This window comes from Nothoprocta perdicaria, unplaced genomic scaffold (genome assembly GCF_003342845.1).
Source record: "Nothoprocta perdicaria isolate Ctin4 unplaced genomic scaffold, notPer1 scaffold_40, whole genome shotgun sequence".
NCBI lineage: Eukaryota > Metazoa > Chordata > Aves > Tinamiformes > Tinamidae > Nothoprocta > Nothoprocta perdicaria.
The window spans coordinates 2657708-2675112 of NW_020455644.1; the positions used below are offsets into that span (position 1 = coordinate 2657708).

At 39.3% G+C, this 17405-nt stretch overlaps 1 protein-coding gene across 1 annotated transcript in view; it reads left to right on the forward strand.

Moving 5' to 3' along the window:
- Positions 1–17181, forward strand: part of RBMS3 (RNA binding motif single stranded interacting protein 3) — a gene marked incomplete at its 5' end in the record, with an annotated part of 630487 nt that extends 613306 nt beyond the window's left edge. The window contains 2 exons of the mRNA XM_026045493.1: positions 14658–14738; positions 17050–17181. Of these exons, the coding sequence (XP_025901278.1) occupies positions 14658–14738; positions 17050–17181 (213 nt within the window). The remainder of the gene's footprint in view (positions 1–14657; positions 14739–17049) is intronic.
- Positions 17182–17405: the final 224 nt, after the last annotated feature.

The following is a 17405-nucleotide window of genomic DNA, read 5'->3' on the forward strand; positions in this document are numbered from 1 at the left end:
TTTTTTTTTTTTTTTTTAATGTAGGGTTGGTACCAGCTAGCTATTAGCTAGCTATTAGTATGGCGGATTTCCTGTGAAGGTGACAGAGTTTTCTCAGAAACTTTGGCTTTCTGATAATAAATGGCTGCTTCATCAAATTGGTTGTAAATTAATTTCTTTTATTTTAATTGAAATTTTCCACTTTGATATAAGAAAAAGGATGTCTTTTTCTTTCCACTTACACTTTCCTAAAGATTAATCCTCTTGCATATTCGCAAATTTTCTAGTAAGTAAAAAATGATACAAATGGCAACAATTTCAAATTTCTTTGATGAGCTACAAGACATAAGAACTGATTAATGGAAACAGAAATAAAAATTCCCTTATGTTCATGAACATGTATTGAATAAGGAAGTTACCTAGCATGATTTCTCACCTTGACTAGTGAGAGAAGAGCAAAGACCTTCCTGAAATTTCTATCCTTACTTTATAACTGAATGTATAAGGGTTAAAGATTAAAAACGACYGAGGGAAAATGTTTAAGTAATTAACATGCAACAGAAGGCAAAGAAAAGAATGATACATTTCAAGGCCTGTAAATCTAGCCTCTCTTTCCATTAAAATTCTTATAAATGGCACGATCGGCATTATATTTTYATGTTGTTTCCAAACAGAAAAATGTGGCTTGGGCATCGGAGCATCGTCTTGAATTTACTTTTGCTATTAGGAATTTTATGGTATTGCATACACTATGGCATACACTACCCTACTGGAAATGTGTTCCAAGGAATGGTGATATACGATTGCAATTACAAATCTGGCACAGACGTGTAACGGATTAGTGTCTCCAGACTGTGATTACTCCATAGAGAGCCTTGCAGACAAAACGAGGCCCCTTGCAAACTAAGAAATTGCAACACTTACTGTTAGGCTGCGGCACCCCTTCTGCAAGCGGTTCAGCTGAGGCAGCTGCACAATCTCTGCAGGAACTTTTTAACTCTAGCAGCACAGGGCCATGTCATACCACTTATCTTCGTTGTTGGTTTTTCTCTTAATTTTTTCTTAGGAGTAATGGCAGAGTAATGGTCTGTATCATTCACTCCTGGGAAGTCCCTGGACTTGAGTCTTTAGAAAAACATCCTCCATAGCAAGTAACTGAGAAATAGACACCTACACACGTGTTGCATTTTCAAGTGCTGCAAAACGTTGAATCTTAYGGCACTGCTTAGATAAGTAAGCAAAATAATGCCTCAGTTTCCTTCAAGGAAAATGAACTCCACTAGGTAGACTCTTTATCATGGACAGCAGATCCCACAGCTGACCTAGRGATGGCTCAAAGGCACCTCTGATGCAGAAAGGACATTCCAGGCAAACCAACCTTCTCGGACGGAAAGACTCCTCAGAGGGATAGACTGTTCCTGTCACAGCAGCTGAACTGCTTGGCACCTTCTTCCCAATAAGAAAGGAGCTGATTTTACTTATTCTGGTTAGATTTGTCTTTACTTCTTACCTTTTCAGTGTGTCTAACGTTAGAGATGATTTGCTTCTCACCAAATATCTGTCGTTAACTCATCCTGTCAGCAAGATCTTCTATAATAGTAATGAAAAAGTTAGTAAACTAAAAGTTTACAGCCAGCTCAATTCCATTGTCAAAACACATCAAGAATAGCAAATGCATTTTGACATTTTCATATCCTTGACTTAACAAATAGTATGGACAGCTGTGTCTTTGTGGTTGTATTTAATGTTATTAATTTCTGTCTTTTTCTGTTTTCATCCTCATGCCCTGGGTAGTTTTCTTATGATCCTTCACAACAAGCAAAAAGTTCCAGTCCCGAGGCTAGGGTGCCAGTAAAGCAAATGCTTTTTCAATTCACAAGTATAATTGCATCAAGCCTAGTAGGGGATATTACAGCTGGACAGTCTGTCAGACTCACACCCTCCTACACCCTCTTCTGGGTTTAAACTTATTGCCCCTGAAACCAGCTAATAAGCAAAAGAAAACTGTAGATTCCTTTCTACAGCTTCATGAATAGCCAGTTTTACACTTTGTAAACGTTAACTGTTCCAATTTCTATTTTAAGGCTTGGGAGCTCAGTTCAACACTCATATTTCAGTGGTGATCTTTCTTTGTAAGGTGAATCATGCTAAGTCCTACAGCCCTAAAGGTGTTGATATAAATTTATTTGATGGAAAAAAATAGCCACTTTGTCATCTCTGTCACATTCTTGGAAAAGAAAATCTTTCCTGCAATTAGGACCTTCTCCATTGCAAATATTTGCACAGCACTTCATCTTTTTTCTTTTTTTTTTTTTCCCTCCTTTTTTTTTAGCATAGAAGGGAAACAAAAAAGGAATATTTTGCAGGTCCACCAGTTCCAGTCCAAAATGAAGACACTGGAGCCTTTCCATCAGCGTGCCAAATGGCTAACACACCAAACGCAAGTGGTGCACCGAAGAACCCRAAAGGGCAGCCAGGCTTAGAAACAGATACAAGATCCTCCTGGGAAGAACATTTCCCTAACTGGGCTGCAGCTTTCTGAGCAGGAGGGCAGGTTTTCACCCATGCTGGTTATGTGCCTGCGCAGGTCTCAGCGTTGTGCAGCATTTGTGCCTCTGCGCGTGAGTGGAGCAGAGAGATCTGAAACATTCACTGATAACTCCTGTTAGGGCTTGTGTAGTATTTCTTAAAGATACGCCTCTAAGGAAAGCTAAGCATGACTGAATTTCAATTTGGGAGCAGTAGGTGGGCTTCCTCACTTGTGAGGCATGTTTTTTTGACTAAGACTGTAAGTGGCATCTRTGCCTTATCACTGATGACATTTAAGGGAATATATTCTTTCAGGATTGCTTTCTCATGCAAGGAAGGGTAAAAGGCAGTTTTTCAGATTTATAGCCATAGTGTTTCTTCAGACTATTCTTTCAAAACAGATGGGGGAACATGCTACAGYATTTCTTTTATGCTCAGGTTGATCTACTTGAATCATTCCCATGGATTTGGAAAGAAGGATTCCCATGGATTTGGTTTCCTATAGAGGGAAGCCAGGTTCCCTAATACTGTTACAGGAAAGTATACAAGTCTGTCCTTCCCACTGGCCTCAGCACTTACTAGCATTTTGCCATTATAGATGGTAATATTTTATTTATTTGTCACATCAAATGCCATTTGAGGGGATGCTGTGTGTTTGAATTTTTGACAGTTTTGCTACTCAGACGTGAGCTATAATATTCACTGAAATTAATGTATTATAAATAATGTGTCTGCAGCTCTGACTCAGAATTGTGATGCATTTGAAGGACCTTGTCCTTTCTTAGAACCCATCTCCAAGCCCTATTGGTTTCACTTGTCTTGTGAATATGAATATGTAGAATATGTACCTTGTAGCACTTTCAAGCGATAACTACACATTCGTTTAAAAAGGAATGAATAAATGTCTCTAGACATCATATTTCAACCAAGTATAATTTTGATAAAGTTTTATTCAGTCAGGATTAAATGTTTGCAAATTGCATATTGAAAAATCTTAGCAGATATTCTTTTTGAAAATACAGCAGGGATTCTCAGTACATTTTTTGGCTTGATCTTAAGATCTTGAGCTGAAAAGCTCACTGGTCTACACCACTTGCTGTATTTCAGCTGAAACTGTATTTGAACGTGCACTACTGCAAACTTTTCTTAAAAACAGACAAGACAGGAGATTTCCCTTTTTTCTCTTCTCTTTTCCTTGCCTTGCTTTTGCTTATCTTGAACTCCAAGAGTCAACTGTGCTTTTGAGTTGGATGCAAAGTTGCCTGTTTCCCCCGCCACGGAAACAGAGCTCAACTCCGTCGTGTTGTAACACTCAGGAGATGCCCTGGAATACATTGTCTCTGTGAGAGCTGACAGTGCTCGGAGATATATGACAGTACTTCTGCCCTTGATCAGGCTTCCCATTTGAAAGTTTTCATTTTGGTAATTACATCCTTCCCAGATAGTAGCTCTAGTCATTGATCTTACTAATATCATTATAACTGATTCCCGTAAGTCACCTTTTAAAGACACTTTCTATGGTTTCTTCCCCCTATATCTTCTTCCTCTGCAGTCACAGGATAAGAGGGKTTTTTTTTGTCTACCCTTCATCTGATTGATTAGAAATGCCACATACTTCCTTTACGTATGGCCTGGTAATATACACATCACATTTCTTCCCTCGGGATCTTAATCAGAACAAGTAATGGCCTTTAGCTTTTCTCATTAGCAAAATGGAAAAGCACCGTACCCAATCCATTAGAAATACACCGCTGTAATATGAGCTTATAGAAAAATGGCTTCATGCCAGTGGACGCAGAGTGAGTTTACCTTAAAAGATTTTCAGAGAAAAAAAAAAGTCACCCTTTCTGTCTGGCACGCCAACATTTTGAGCCATAACTTATCACATCTGTCTGTCGAGTATTTTGCTGTTGTTCCTTAAGTGCTGTTTGGACAACTCTGTCATATAAAGGGCATTCATAAGGAGGAAATATGGGTGTCTCTACATGTATTAATGTCTTCCCTGGTGTAGATTACCTCCGTGGATTATCCTTCTCAAATTCCGTCCCTAGCAGGATGTGGAGGAGAAGAGGAGGAATGAAACAGACTCTGGCTTTGTTTTTTATTTTTCTCAGAATGTGCTAACTTGAAAAAATACAACACGCACAACCATTGTGGCCTGCTCTTCTATCAAGTGTTTACCTGAGAGAGTTATTACCCTTTTTTTAGCTCGGTCTACAACTATTTACAATCTATACACTGAGAGTAGGGACAAGAGTGATTGAGGCTTTGCCTTTCTGCTAAAGAGAGTTGCTTTTTCTCTTGGCATGGACTGTATTAGGCCTAAAAAAATATTAAAATTAATATCACCATTATCTATGCTTATGTTATCCAGGACTGTAAGAGGGTGTTTAAGCACAAATCTGTACGGATTGGTAATTGTATATAATTTGACTGTGTACGAGCTGACTCTGTCTCTTCTGGAAAGCCAGCATTGCAGCAGTACAAAGAGTAGCCTTGGAATGCTGCTGTGCAGCCAGCTCTGAAACACATCTGCTTTACTGGCCCCTTCAAGCACTGCTAATGTAATTCCTGGGGAAAGAAACACTAAGCACACCCAGAAAATGTCTTAAATAACRTGTTCTGGGAAGCAGGAAAGCACTTTGGTTATCTGAGCCTAAACTTGCCCACCTGCACCAAATGACATTCAGCATCCTTGGGTGGGTCTCTTAGATTTCATCAGCTCTGCTGACCACGTCTTCCCAGTGAAATAAGGTATCCCAGTACTAGGAAAAGCAAATAATACGTGGAAATAATATGAAAGACGTACTCAGAAAAGGGAAACATTCTATAAAACTTCTTAAGACAGTTTGATCAGGAAATTAGTGATTCATTGATAAGACAGGGAACATTAAGGTGAAGAAGGAGCATCTTTTGAAGTGTCAAGATGGATTTCTTTCTTTCTTATTCCATTTTATTCTTCTGCTGTATTTACTTGGTATTTTTCTTTTTTTTTTCCTCATTTGGATTAAAAAAAATGGATACTTAATTTGAGGGAGATTAGTTGCAGTTTTTGCCCCAAAATAAATTTCAGAATTCAATACTGTAAGCAACTCTCAGCATATACCTAATAGATAAGCTTATGACATGACTATATAATTCAATGCACTTAAGGAGGAACTAGGCAAAAGGCAGGCTTTTTCCTGTGGTCTTACAGCGATGGAGCTGATGCAGAATCATGTGTTTCAGAGATCCTCCCACAGCTGCAAATTAATATGCTTAGGGGCAGACTCTGAAATACTCAGTCACACTGAGTAGGGCACTGACTTCAATTTTAAGGGGAGCTTTATGCCATAAAAGCTGCAGGATTTTGTGTGAAGTAGGAAAAAAAAATCACAAGAAAAGTCTAGTATAGCAACTTTCTATTGCCCTGTCATGTAAGCACAGCTAATGATCATGTAAATACATTTGAAGATTTTAACTGACCCAGTTCATATTCTAGTGAGAAACAATGTAGTGTACTGCATTTTTTTAAAACATAGTATTCTAGATGTGTTGATATTTTCATCAGCTACAAAGAGCAGTCTACTCCAAAGAAGAGCTAGCTGAGCAGCATCCATGATTGCCAATGTGTGGCAAGTAAATCTCACATTTTTTTCTGATTCATCTTTTAAAAACTCAAAAAGATTCTCCCATGAAGCAGAAATTCCAAACAAACAAAAAAAAAATAGTTTCTGGAAACAAAAGCTTGTAGTTTCTCCAATCCAAATATAGTCTGCAGGATCCTAACAGCTGCTGACCGATGTAAACATCCCTCTCGGTTGCTCTCCTGCTCCGTGTCAGCTCTCAGTCAGCAGCTGCAAAGGCTCTGCCAGGATTTCACGTTCCGGGGCAGCCCCACCATGTCTGATGGTTTGGGCAGGCCTCCAGATCTCCTAATGAGCTGGCTTAGAGCACTGCTTACTTAGGAAGAGATTAGTGCTGGGAGCTGCATCCCTGGCAAGTTCGAAGGCCCCGGCAAGGCTGCTTTGGGCAGAAGCCCCAGTGGGATTGTCCTGGAGGAGAATCAGGGCACCAGCTGGGACCTTCAGTGGGGACTGCACATTCCCAGATGAGCTGCAGAAGACAAGAGAATTGTAAAGCTTTCCTGAGACCCAAAGAGCAGAGGAGGCTCTTGGAGCTCTTCCACTCCCAGCCCAAAGATCCCAAGTCCRTGTCAAGCATCCTGGAGGCCCTTAATGCTCTCATGCAGCCATGACAGCCAGGGCTTTTAAGGACATGAAAGGTCCTCAAATTAAGGTGGCCCAGGAGGTGGATCATCAGAGCTGATTCCATGCTTGTATAAAAACGACAGTCTTCAGTGCTCCCCTGCAGAGGGTTGCTGGATGTGTGCCACCCACACTGTGGTTTTGTAGGACATTTGTCTGCACAGGTCTGCCAGCAAGCCGGCTGATTTTCCTTGCATTCACACAAAGGCCAGCATGTCCCAGAGGATGCATTCCCCCTTGAGTGCAGGAACTTGGATATTCCTCATCAAAATGGGAGGAAAGTCTGATTTTCAGGGCCTCTTAGTGCTACCATTACCAGTGTAACTCTAGCAGGAAATGTACAAGCAGTGTCTGCAAGATATTTTGTGATTATTGAATTGGCAAATTGTCTTCCACCTCTAGATCTAGATAAAGCTTTGACATCCCTTTTTTTTTTTTTTTTTTTTTTTTTTTTTTTTATTTTTTTTTTTTTTTTTTTGAGATTAAAGACTGAGCAGCTCCATTCTTTATCTGCTTTTAAGAGCATCCAAGGTATTGTTTTGTGGTGTCCTGGTAACATCTTTCTGCATTATATCTGTCAAGCACGACTGCATTTTCATGCAGGATGTGATGAAACGCCTCCTGCTTCCTTGGCTAATTAGAAATACTAATATTCAGGTAACATTTGCATATTTCTATTGCTTTTTTTTTAACTTTTAGTTATCCTTGCTTCCATCTTTTCTTTAACAGTCAGCCSATAGGTTGTCCACTCTTAAGCCTGATTTGAAAGAGCAAATGAAAGGCATATGTAACTGTTGAGCAACTGATGAGAATTAATGTTATTTAACAAATCCTATTTAACAAATCCAAGGATTTTTTTTTTCATGTTGTTATAACAACACATCCATAGTTTGGAAGTTTGCACACAATAATTTGCCTTTCTTCAAAGTCTTCAAATTCATGGAGGTTTAACAACCTCTAGAAGACAGATTTACTTTTATTATATTAATATAATATAATGATAGCTTAACATGCTTGTGTTGAGAGTTGTATTTTCACTGACATTTATTTATTTATTTATGCTGAGAATATTATAATGGTTCAGGCTTTCTTCTGCCTGTCAGCAGCCATTCATCACAGATGAATAGAAAAAATTGTATTTAGATAGAAATACAGGCAAATTTCCAGTGAAGGGGTTACACAGGGAGTTTTTGTGTCAGACATTATAGTTCTCCTGCATAGCACCTTTAATCCTTAGTATACAAGATCTCAGAGAGTACAAGTATGGCAGAATCTCAGTGGTCACTGATCCTGGCTGACCAAGACTGATGCAGTTCACTTTTTTTTATGATAGAGTCGTGGTACCATTTCTGTATAGGGTGCTGCAGGTGGGTCAGTCCGTAACAAACCCGTGCTCCAAAACTTGCCCCAGAGATCTTACAACATATATAGGCAGAACAGGTACAAAGAAAGTAATGAAAAAAGGAAAAAAAAAAAAATCTTTTCTGCAGAGAACTAAATACCAAGAAACTGAGAACATGGAGGATTCCTATACAAAGTTYCATTTGGCTATAAGGCAGGATATAATCAGAAAAGGAAAAACCTCATGGGTTTTCCTCCATTTCCCCTCTTTTCAGATATTGGTAAGTGCCTTTAAGCTCCTTTATGATGTCAGCCTTTAGAGTCTAAAAAAAAAGTGGTTAAAATGAATGTATTAACTTTTGTGTTATACTTCTTGTTTAGACTTTCCTGGAGTGCTGTTTGCATTAAGTGCAGTTTGTACAAAGCCTGGATTTGTATGCTAATGAGTGCACAGCTGCATGTGGTGACCTGAACTGCTCACCCATTCATTTGCTCTAAATGCTCTTTATCTGATTAGCCCCGATCACTCTCCTTTAGTAGTGAACCTGAATTTTGGAAATAAAGATGGGTTAATATGGAGGTTTAGTTTATCCACACTGTTTCTTCAGTACCTTTGTATTACTCTGCTTTCCAAAGGTATGGATTTGTGACAGACACTTAAATCCCCTGAAGAGGAGATTAGTTTGTAAATATAGTTCTTGAAGTTATTATTCTCTCTACCTTCATTTAACTAACTTGAGAATTAGGTAACATCTCATTAGGAGGGTTGAAAAGGAAGTGATAGCTGGTGTTCCTAAATACATTTGTATTACTGAGCTGCAGGGAAAGAAGGTTAAATCTTGTAAAGATTTCTATTCTCTGCCTGAACAAAGAGTGCAGTGGCCCAGAGATGGGATTCTGTTGAATGACAGTGCTATTCTTGATCGTGCTATGGTAATTGTGTGGTAAAATAGCATTATATTTTAGGCTGATAATTATTAGCAAAAATATTGTAATATATGCAAAAACTCCCTATCTTTCTTATTCTCACTTTCTTTAATTGGGAAAAAAACTAAGATTAATATGAGCCATTGAATAATTACAGGATTGAGCTAGAAAATGAGAATGCTTCTGAGTAGCAAAAGATATTTGAAGTTAAAAGTAAAAACTGTAGCTGCTGGATATTGTATTTCATTGAACTGCTACTGGCGTTGATGAACTAGATGGGCCTTTTCCATTCCTGTGTTCCTCCATCTCTGAGCCAGACTAGGAGAAGAGGGCACAGCAAGGCAATGGGCTTTTCTACCGCAGAATAGATTRTTTTCAAATGAGAAGGTGGAACCAGCATTGAAAAAGGAGTAATTTTATTCTGTGTGTCATTAAAGTTATAACCACTTGACAAAGGTTAAAGACAGATGGACTTTTTTCTTCTTTTCAGGGAAAGAGATTTGAATGTAGAAGGACAGGTTTCCTTTATGAAAAAAAAAAGAAAAAAAAAAGGACAAAAATAAATCTAGCAACAGTGTCATTTCCTTCAGTTTTTCAGCAGTGCAAATGTTTTCACATAATTCTGTTAGTGATGCAGTGTCTAGACTTCTCAGATGCTTTAAAAACAAAACTCAGCAAACCCTGGCATTAGTTCTGAGAATCCTAAAAGGCTAAGTCATTATCACTGCATTGTAGCACATGCACCGATATGAAGCCACAAATAGCTGCTAAAGACCAGACTGTGAAATCCTTCCTCATTTAATACACATAGGTTCGATATCCTCTAACAGGATTCTGCAATTTAGCTCTGATTGTGACTGAAAAGCCTTTGTGCCTCTCAGGAGCATGGACGTTAAAGAAAAGTAATCTTTGCAACAGGTATATGTTTATATAAAAATAAAGCAAAACTCCAGAAAGCAGCATGTTTGCATTGCTTTTTAGAAGGTATTTAATTTGTGTGTCGAGCAGTCTTCTTCTAATCACAGCTGTGCTATTTGATAGGCAATGACACCTGTAAATAGAATTGTACTTTAGGGTGTCTTTTAATAATATCTATTAAAGAGCTCCAAAATTCAAACAAGGCATGTGGCCAGAGTCTTCTGATGGTTTAAACTAAGTTTCAAGAGGCATTTGGTCTTGCAGGTGTTGCTTCTGTTCAAATGCAGCCACAAATAGCTGATCTTGGAAGTGTTTGCAATGCATTACAGCTGAAGTTCCTTGCTGAGTCCCTTAATCTGGGCCCAGGAATGGCAGAGCAGAGACGTGCAAGGGCAATTAATAAGCTGTACCTTATTCTTTATGTAAAGCTCCTGCAAATTCCCTTCAGGTCACTCAGTTCCACCTTTGGTGTGAGAAATGGTGGAAACCAGATAGAGATATCCGCCTTCCCTCTTTGTTCTCTTCCCACTGCCTGCGCTTTTATGGGTTTAGTGTTCACTGCAGGCTCCAGAAATGTCTTGCTTGAAGACAAGCTGGGACACCCCACTGTTCACAGATCTGTAAGAACTGATGTTGCTCTCTGAATTAAACATTATCGTTCCCACAGTTTCATTTTCTCCCTGTCTGCCCGCCTTCTCATCCATTTGTTACCTCCTTCTCTTTAACTCTTCCTCGTCATGTATGGTGATTCTCKCAGTGCAGTCATGGTGTAAGTGTATTTTACTACTTTCTCATTTTCCAGCTATATATTTGTCATATACTGCAAGCATTTCCCAAAAGAATGAAATATCACAACAAGGTGTGAGCAGAATATCTCCTGTATGAAATAAGCTAAATTGGTGCCCTGATATGTGAAGTCAAAATTAAGCAGTCAGTCATTGGAAAGCATGCTTTTTTATTAGAATACTGTACACGGACACTGCTGAGAACATGCACTCTGTATACTTATGAAGAAAATAATAGCAGTTTAGAAATAAGTTAAGAGCACCAGCACCAGCAGCAAGCAATGTCTCTATTTTCTCCCTGGTAGAAATGATCAGCTTTCAAGAGTCAGAGTACCAAACAAGCCCCCTTTTACCCAGCAGATCTGTCATCTCTGCCTGTAGAGTCACTATTCATTTTACTGTCAGAAATAAGCAGCTTCTACTTTTAGACCAACAAAGCTGCATGGTTGTTGAAGAATGAGCAATCTTTTCTTCTGCCTTGTGCATAGTTGGTTGAATGACCGATCACATTCCAGCCCAAGAATCTTTAATCCTAATGGAAATGTGTGACAAAGAAAGAATGGACTTGGATTTTTCAGTTTCTCTCATTTCAGTTAACTTTTAGTGGAATTAAATGCTTTCTTCTAAGCTAAGTATGCAAGTGTCTCTGCCTCTCTTTCACATGTACATATGGACAAACAGCTTGCCTTTAGTGAGTCTGGTTCACAGGGAAGATAAATCTCAGTGACAGTCTTCTAACAGAGATGTCCTCTGTGTTTGTCATCTGCCTGCTTCTAACTTAAATTAGTTTCCTGAGGCAGATGGGTATCCATATGAAGACTATATGCTTCTACTGGATCTCTAGTCCATTTGCAGCTGCATCACTACAAAAGTCCTTCAGCTGAGGGATGTCCTCATCCCAGGTGGTCCTGAGCAGGTCAGATGTAAACGGTTCAATTTTCCTCTGAATCTCAGAACTTATTTAGGACTTTTTTTCCCACATCCCCAAGTGGCCAGTACATACCATCCACAGCACACCACTACATGAAATAGCCAAGGGAAGGGGCAGAGAGAACGAGGAGAGATATGAACTCTAGTGGGCTCACTGTGTGCCCAGGAATCCATTTCCTTACACTATTAACGCTACTAAACAAACTAAATTAAAGCAGCATCTCAGTGCCAGGCTTCCAATGATGAAAGCAGATGAAGCAATGGTCTCAGGTGGGACTCCTTATGGACGTCAAGGGGATTTAGATACTTAAGACCAGCGGCACATCTCTGGGAATTAAGCTCTAGTTGTTTCTTACAGTTTTGTTCACTTCTATACAGGCTTCTCAGAGAGTCCTTCAGTGAGAGCCTGGAGCCTAGGAATCATTTCCAAGCCTTCCTGCATGTTTAGTTGTTGATCTGGTTACTCTTTTGTGAAATGGTGAGCTTACGTTTAATTTCACCAAGATAAATGTATTAAGGATACTTGGGTACTCCACTCCACTTGGGTTCTCTACCACAGTGTATGACCCCATAATATATACTAGCCTGATACTATGTGGGCAAGAGGCAATCCTTAAGCAGCAGTACTTCACCATTGGGCTGGACCTTGGCTAACTTATATAGGCCAAWTTTTTTTTTCTAGAAAAACTGTGATTTCATTTGTGTCCTTGGTTCAGTTGACCCAGAAGAACTCCAAACAATTTAACCAGAAGTTTAAGCCACCCTTACTATGGACATTTGCCCAGGCAGAATGTTGTAMACAGGGAAGAAGAAAATTCCTTTAGAGCAGCTGGCACAGCATGGAATACTCTGTCCATGCTCTTGCAATACCAAAAGCAACGGTGGCAGTGCCAACAAAGATACAAATTAATTCCTGGACACTTTCTATTGTGGTGCTACAGAATGCAATGCCAAATGATTTTGCAAAAAAAAAAAAGAAGTGATCTGAATTTAGAGGCAGTTGAATAATTGGATGTCTGTAATAATAAAACTTGTAGGTGTTTTTTTAAGGTAAAAAGATAGCATACAATTGCATCTTAGGAGTCTGAGTGTGTGCTGATGATCTGCTAGTTTCAGGGAAGAAGTCTGAGAAAATCAAAGTTGAATGAGGCCCCTTTGTTCTTTAAATTAAAGCTTTTAATTAAGAAGATATATATTCCTTTGGGAGAAACTAGCTTGGAGAGGTATTTAAAACCCTTGCAAGTCTTTGCAGAAGTGGAAGAGTGAGTGCCTTGGGTTGATGCTAAATATTGACACGTGTAGAACAATGGTGCCCAGCAGCTGTCAGCCCGACATGTGATGGCAACATGAYAGAGCGGCCTGAATGCAACGGAAGCAGCTCTGGAACACCCTGCTGCAACAGGCTCATTAGTTCCTAATCCTTGAGGCAGGAGAATAGCCCTTCTGTACGGAGGACAATGGGGATCGTTGGGCTAATGTCTTTGGTGGCTTAGCATTCATAAGAAAACTATTGAATTCAATTCTCTTGCTGAAGAAGAAGGAGCTGTGGAAAGTCATGGCACAAATACACTGGGGGTGCTCCRGTCGCTCTTTGCCCAAGTTAAAGAAAACGCTGTGAATTGCCACAACAATATTGCAATGATTTTCAGCACAATGTGCTACTTATAATGCAAGTTTACATTCTGTTCCCTCTATGTTCTTTACTGGCTCTTTTCTATAGAAAACAAATTCATTTAGGTCATTCCTTTTCTTTTTCGTTTGAATGAGGGCTTCAAATTTTAGTGCTGGGATTGCTAAATCTGCCGTTCTCATTCACTAAGCCCCTTCTCCAGCATTTTCTGCACCCCACTTTGCAATTTCATAATGCATGTTTGTGACAGGCATATCAAACCATCCAGTTATTTTAAAATTGAGGTGAGAGAGTGCTTTAAATGTAAATTTTACTATGAACAGCAGAATAAARTCTTGCAAGCACTTCCTAGCTCTGCCAGGAAGCCAAGCTATATTTAACTCATTTTAAAATTCATCAAATACATTCTGGGTAGATTCAGATCTTCGGCATGTCTTTGAAGATAACATGTAGTGGAAGTGTCATATAGTCAGTCATGGGATTGAGCACATTCTGAGATTCTTGTCAGTGAAGACGTACAGTTAGGACTGGATTGTTGAAGGAAAAGTACATATAGATGTGACAACTTAATATTCCGACTTTATTTGAAGATTTGAACAATCTGTTGCATTCAGCTCAAGAGCTATTTAGGAAGTGCTGTATGTAAAGAGATTAGTGCCATACTAATGGTAAAATCCACATCCACTCCTAAATTTAAAAAAAAAAAAAGTTTCTTGCAGTGTTTGTAAGAGAAAAGCTAATAACATGTGGTTCTATAACAGTAATTTGGAGAAGTCTCTAGATGCTTGGAAAAGATATTAAGAATGATGGATAAAAATTTAGTTAGGGCTTATATGTACAAAGGGAGACGCTCTCAGAAATCTCTTCCTCCTCCTGTCTTCTTTCTTGGTTCCACACCTCCCTTACTCCCCACCCCAGCAACTTGTATCCCTGTAAACTCCATTGATCTTATTTAAAGGATTATATATAGAATGGAATAAATCTCAAATTTCATGCTTAGTTTTTTGCAGATGACACTAAAAGATCCCAGAAGATCATTTAGACCCTTTTATATCTGTAACCACTGTATATATGCTGCTATCATGCTCTTTTATGTGTGTTTTTGTTTTGTTTCTGTAAGTACAAATAGGAGTCTCCTGCCAGTAACATCTTTTGCTGTTCCCTATATTGAGATGTGACCTCACGTTGCAGTTCACATTATGAAGATTATGATATTACCTACATTCACTAAAATCATTAATTAAAAGAATGCTAATTGAGTATACCCTAACCAACAAACTGTACAGGAAATTGGARGTGTCATGTTTCTACTACACTCTATGCAACTTGATTGTGTTTTTCTAATGTTAATTTGCCTTTGATTTGTTGTAGTACATGACTGCTGCTGCACCTATGCAAGGGACCTACATTCCCCAGTACACTCCTGTGCCTCCAACAGCTGTCCCTATTGAAGTAAGTTTAAACCTATCCATGAAAACAGAGGGAAGGGGCAACACAACCCTTCTCGATTACATCTCCCTGTGCCTGTTGTTTGAAAGGGACCTAAAGTCACTTTATGGAATGGTGTATCTGTTTGCTTTTAAAAATAGGACTGCACTTTTCTTCTCTCTTTTTTGGTTTTTTTTTTTCTTTCCTACCCCCCCCCCGCTTTTATTGTTTATTTGTTTGTGTGTTTGTTTTGTGTGATATGCAAGTGCTCTTGTTTTGCATTTGTTTTGCTGTGCAGTAGGACACAGAATAAAACATCAGTGACTATGATTATTTTTTCCCCATGTATTCGGGAGGGAGATGGGAAAAGACAGGAAAAGAAACAAACAAACCATGAATCCAAAAGCAATTCCAAGAAGAGAAGCCTGCAGGAGGGTTTGATGTGATCATTAGCAAGTATAGGTAATTGCTGAAACATTTGGCCACCAGAAAAGTGATTGAGCAATGGAAACCTTCCTCTTGTATATACAGACGTGGAGGAGGATGCACTGACTGAGTGCTTTTTCATCCTTGAGGAAGGATTCGCTCCCTCCCTCCTTGGGGCTGAGTCATGCTGATGACAGTCTAATGAGTAAGTATTTACTCAACCCTGTAGACCACAAGCTACTGGAGAGCATCAGCTTGGTCTCCGCCACTGTGCAGCTCGTAAGGGYGGCTGAGCAGAGCAAGAGGGAGGCCTGGTGTTCCTCTTCAGTACATACTTCTCTGGTGCTTACCCTCTGTCCTTAATAGCTTCTCCTGAACTCTTGGAAAACATGAGGGTTGCCAGGCTCTCASTACTTTTTATCTTTGGCAGCACTGGCTTTGGACTCAATGTCGTGACTACCGTGTGCTTTGAGGATGATATGTTAGCAGTGTTGTTGGCATGGCTCCAAGTGGACTTGTCCTGGTTTCTCCTGATTCTCTGCAATTACCCAGATTCCCAAATGAGTTCCATCTGGAAAGACYGCCACTGTTCTCTCATACTGAGCTGGTCATGTTTTAGTCTTTTTTTGCTTGAGGATAGTTTTGCTCTAAATATTATTTGGTTACAAATGGGCCATGGATGCCTATTTTGAATAGCCATTGTAGGTATCCAACTGGGCAGATGCAAATTAAATTAAAAGGACATGGTGGCATGGAGAGGAGAGATGATGATTATTGTTACTGTTAGTCTGTATTTGTGTAGCATTATGAACCAGAACCCGAGTGTGCTACATGTTCCACCAAGAGAGACCAAAAATAAGGTCTCTGCACCAGAAAGCTTACACTTGCAAGGTGAGATGGACAATATCAGGGAGATAGAGAAAAAGAAGCAGACAGAAGAAAATGGTACWGCCAGCCTATTAAGTAATAGATATGCAGAGATATGTATTTTCATTTCCATTTTTCAAAAATGAAACTGATGCTTTTTCACAGATAAATTTAAAATAAACTACCTGTTGTTTACATAGGGCTCAAATGAAAACAAAGCAAGAGCTTTGTGCTCCCTCTTCTGGCTCTGTTGTGTGCAGTGCAGTAATCATCCGTGTGCCCCCCAGGGACCTGCTAGCTTTGTTCATGTGGTCAACACACCCAACACCAACAGGAAGGAAAAGGCTGCTTCCTTTGAAGCCTGCTAAAATACTTAAAAATAAGTATCAGACTGTCTAACAAGGATAAGAAATAGTCCACAACGTTCAGTTCAGCATATCAACTATTATTTAGGGTCTTTTTGTAGGAAAGCTTCATAACAGATTTATATTTGTGTGTAAGTAAATTTCCTTTTAAAAGGGAAAATACATAAAAAGTGCACACATGTGAGTTGAGTACTTTTTGAGGAAGGGTTGATTTCTGTATGATACGTAATAARGCGGAGAGTGGAGGGGCTAGATTCTTATTGCAAATCAGGCAAAATAAATGCAAAGTCACTGTGGAATTGGGGTAGACAAATGAAAATCAGCAAAGCCATAAACATATAGTAAAAACATGAGAGAAAACTCAGGCTCCACTGAAGTAAGCAGGAGTTTTGCCTTTGGTTTTGAATGGGTAGGGAACTACACTCAAATGTGTGGGTACTTTCTATTACTGGAAATTTTCATAGGTGTCTATATAATAAGAAAGCTACTGAGTGCTAGATTAGCGCTCTGCTTAAACTGATGATGTGTTTTGCATTAGCTTGTGGTTCTGCTATCTCAGACTCTCAGCCATGTGGTACATCTAGAGAAACAGGAATGGTGAGCTAGTGCTGAGCTCCTTCTTGGGCCTCACTGATATGAGTAAAATTAGTAAATTTTTCTGTTATTTGCTTCCCTAGGGTGTCGTTGCTGATACTTCTCCACAGACAGTAGCATCTTCATCACAGGAAGCCAGTGGTCAACAGCAACAGATGACCGTGGAAACATCCAGTGAACATGCGCCTGCATATTCCTACCAACAGTCTAAGTAAGTKGGCATGTTCTTTGTGAAGTGAAGGGTATGTCTCTTGAAAATAGACATATAGGGTAAAATACAATCTCCATTTCAACAATAAAATCCAGAGTAGCTTCATTAAATTCAGATGAGTTCTGGATATATAGAAATGAAACTGTAGGTTTCATTGGAGGCTGAATGAACATAGAGGTTTTGGCTGATGGCCTTAGTTTGACAAATTGCCTTTGAGTTTCTGCCTTC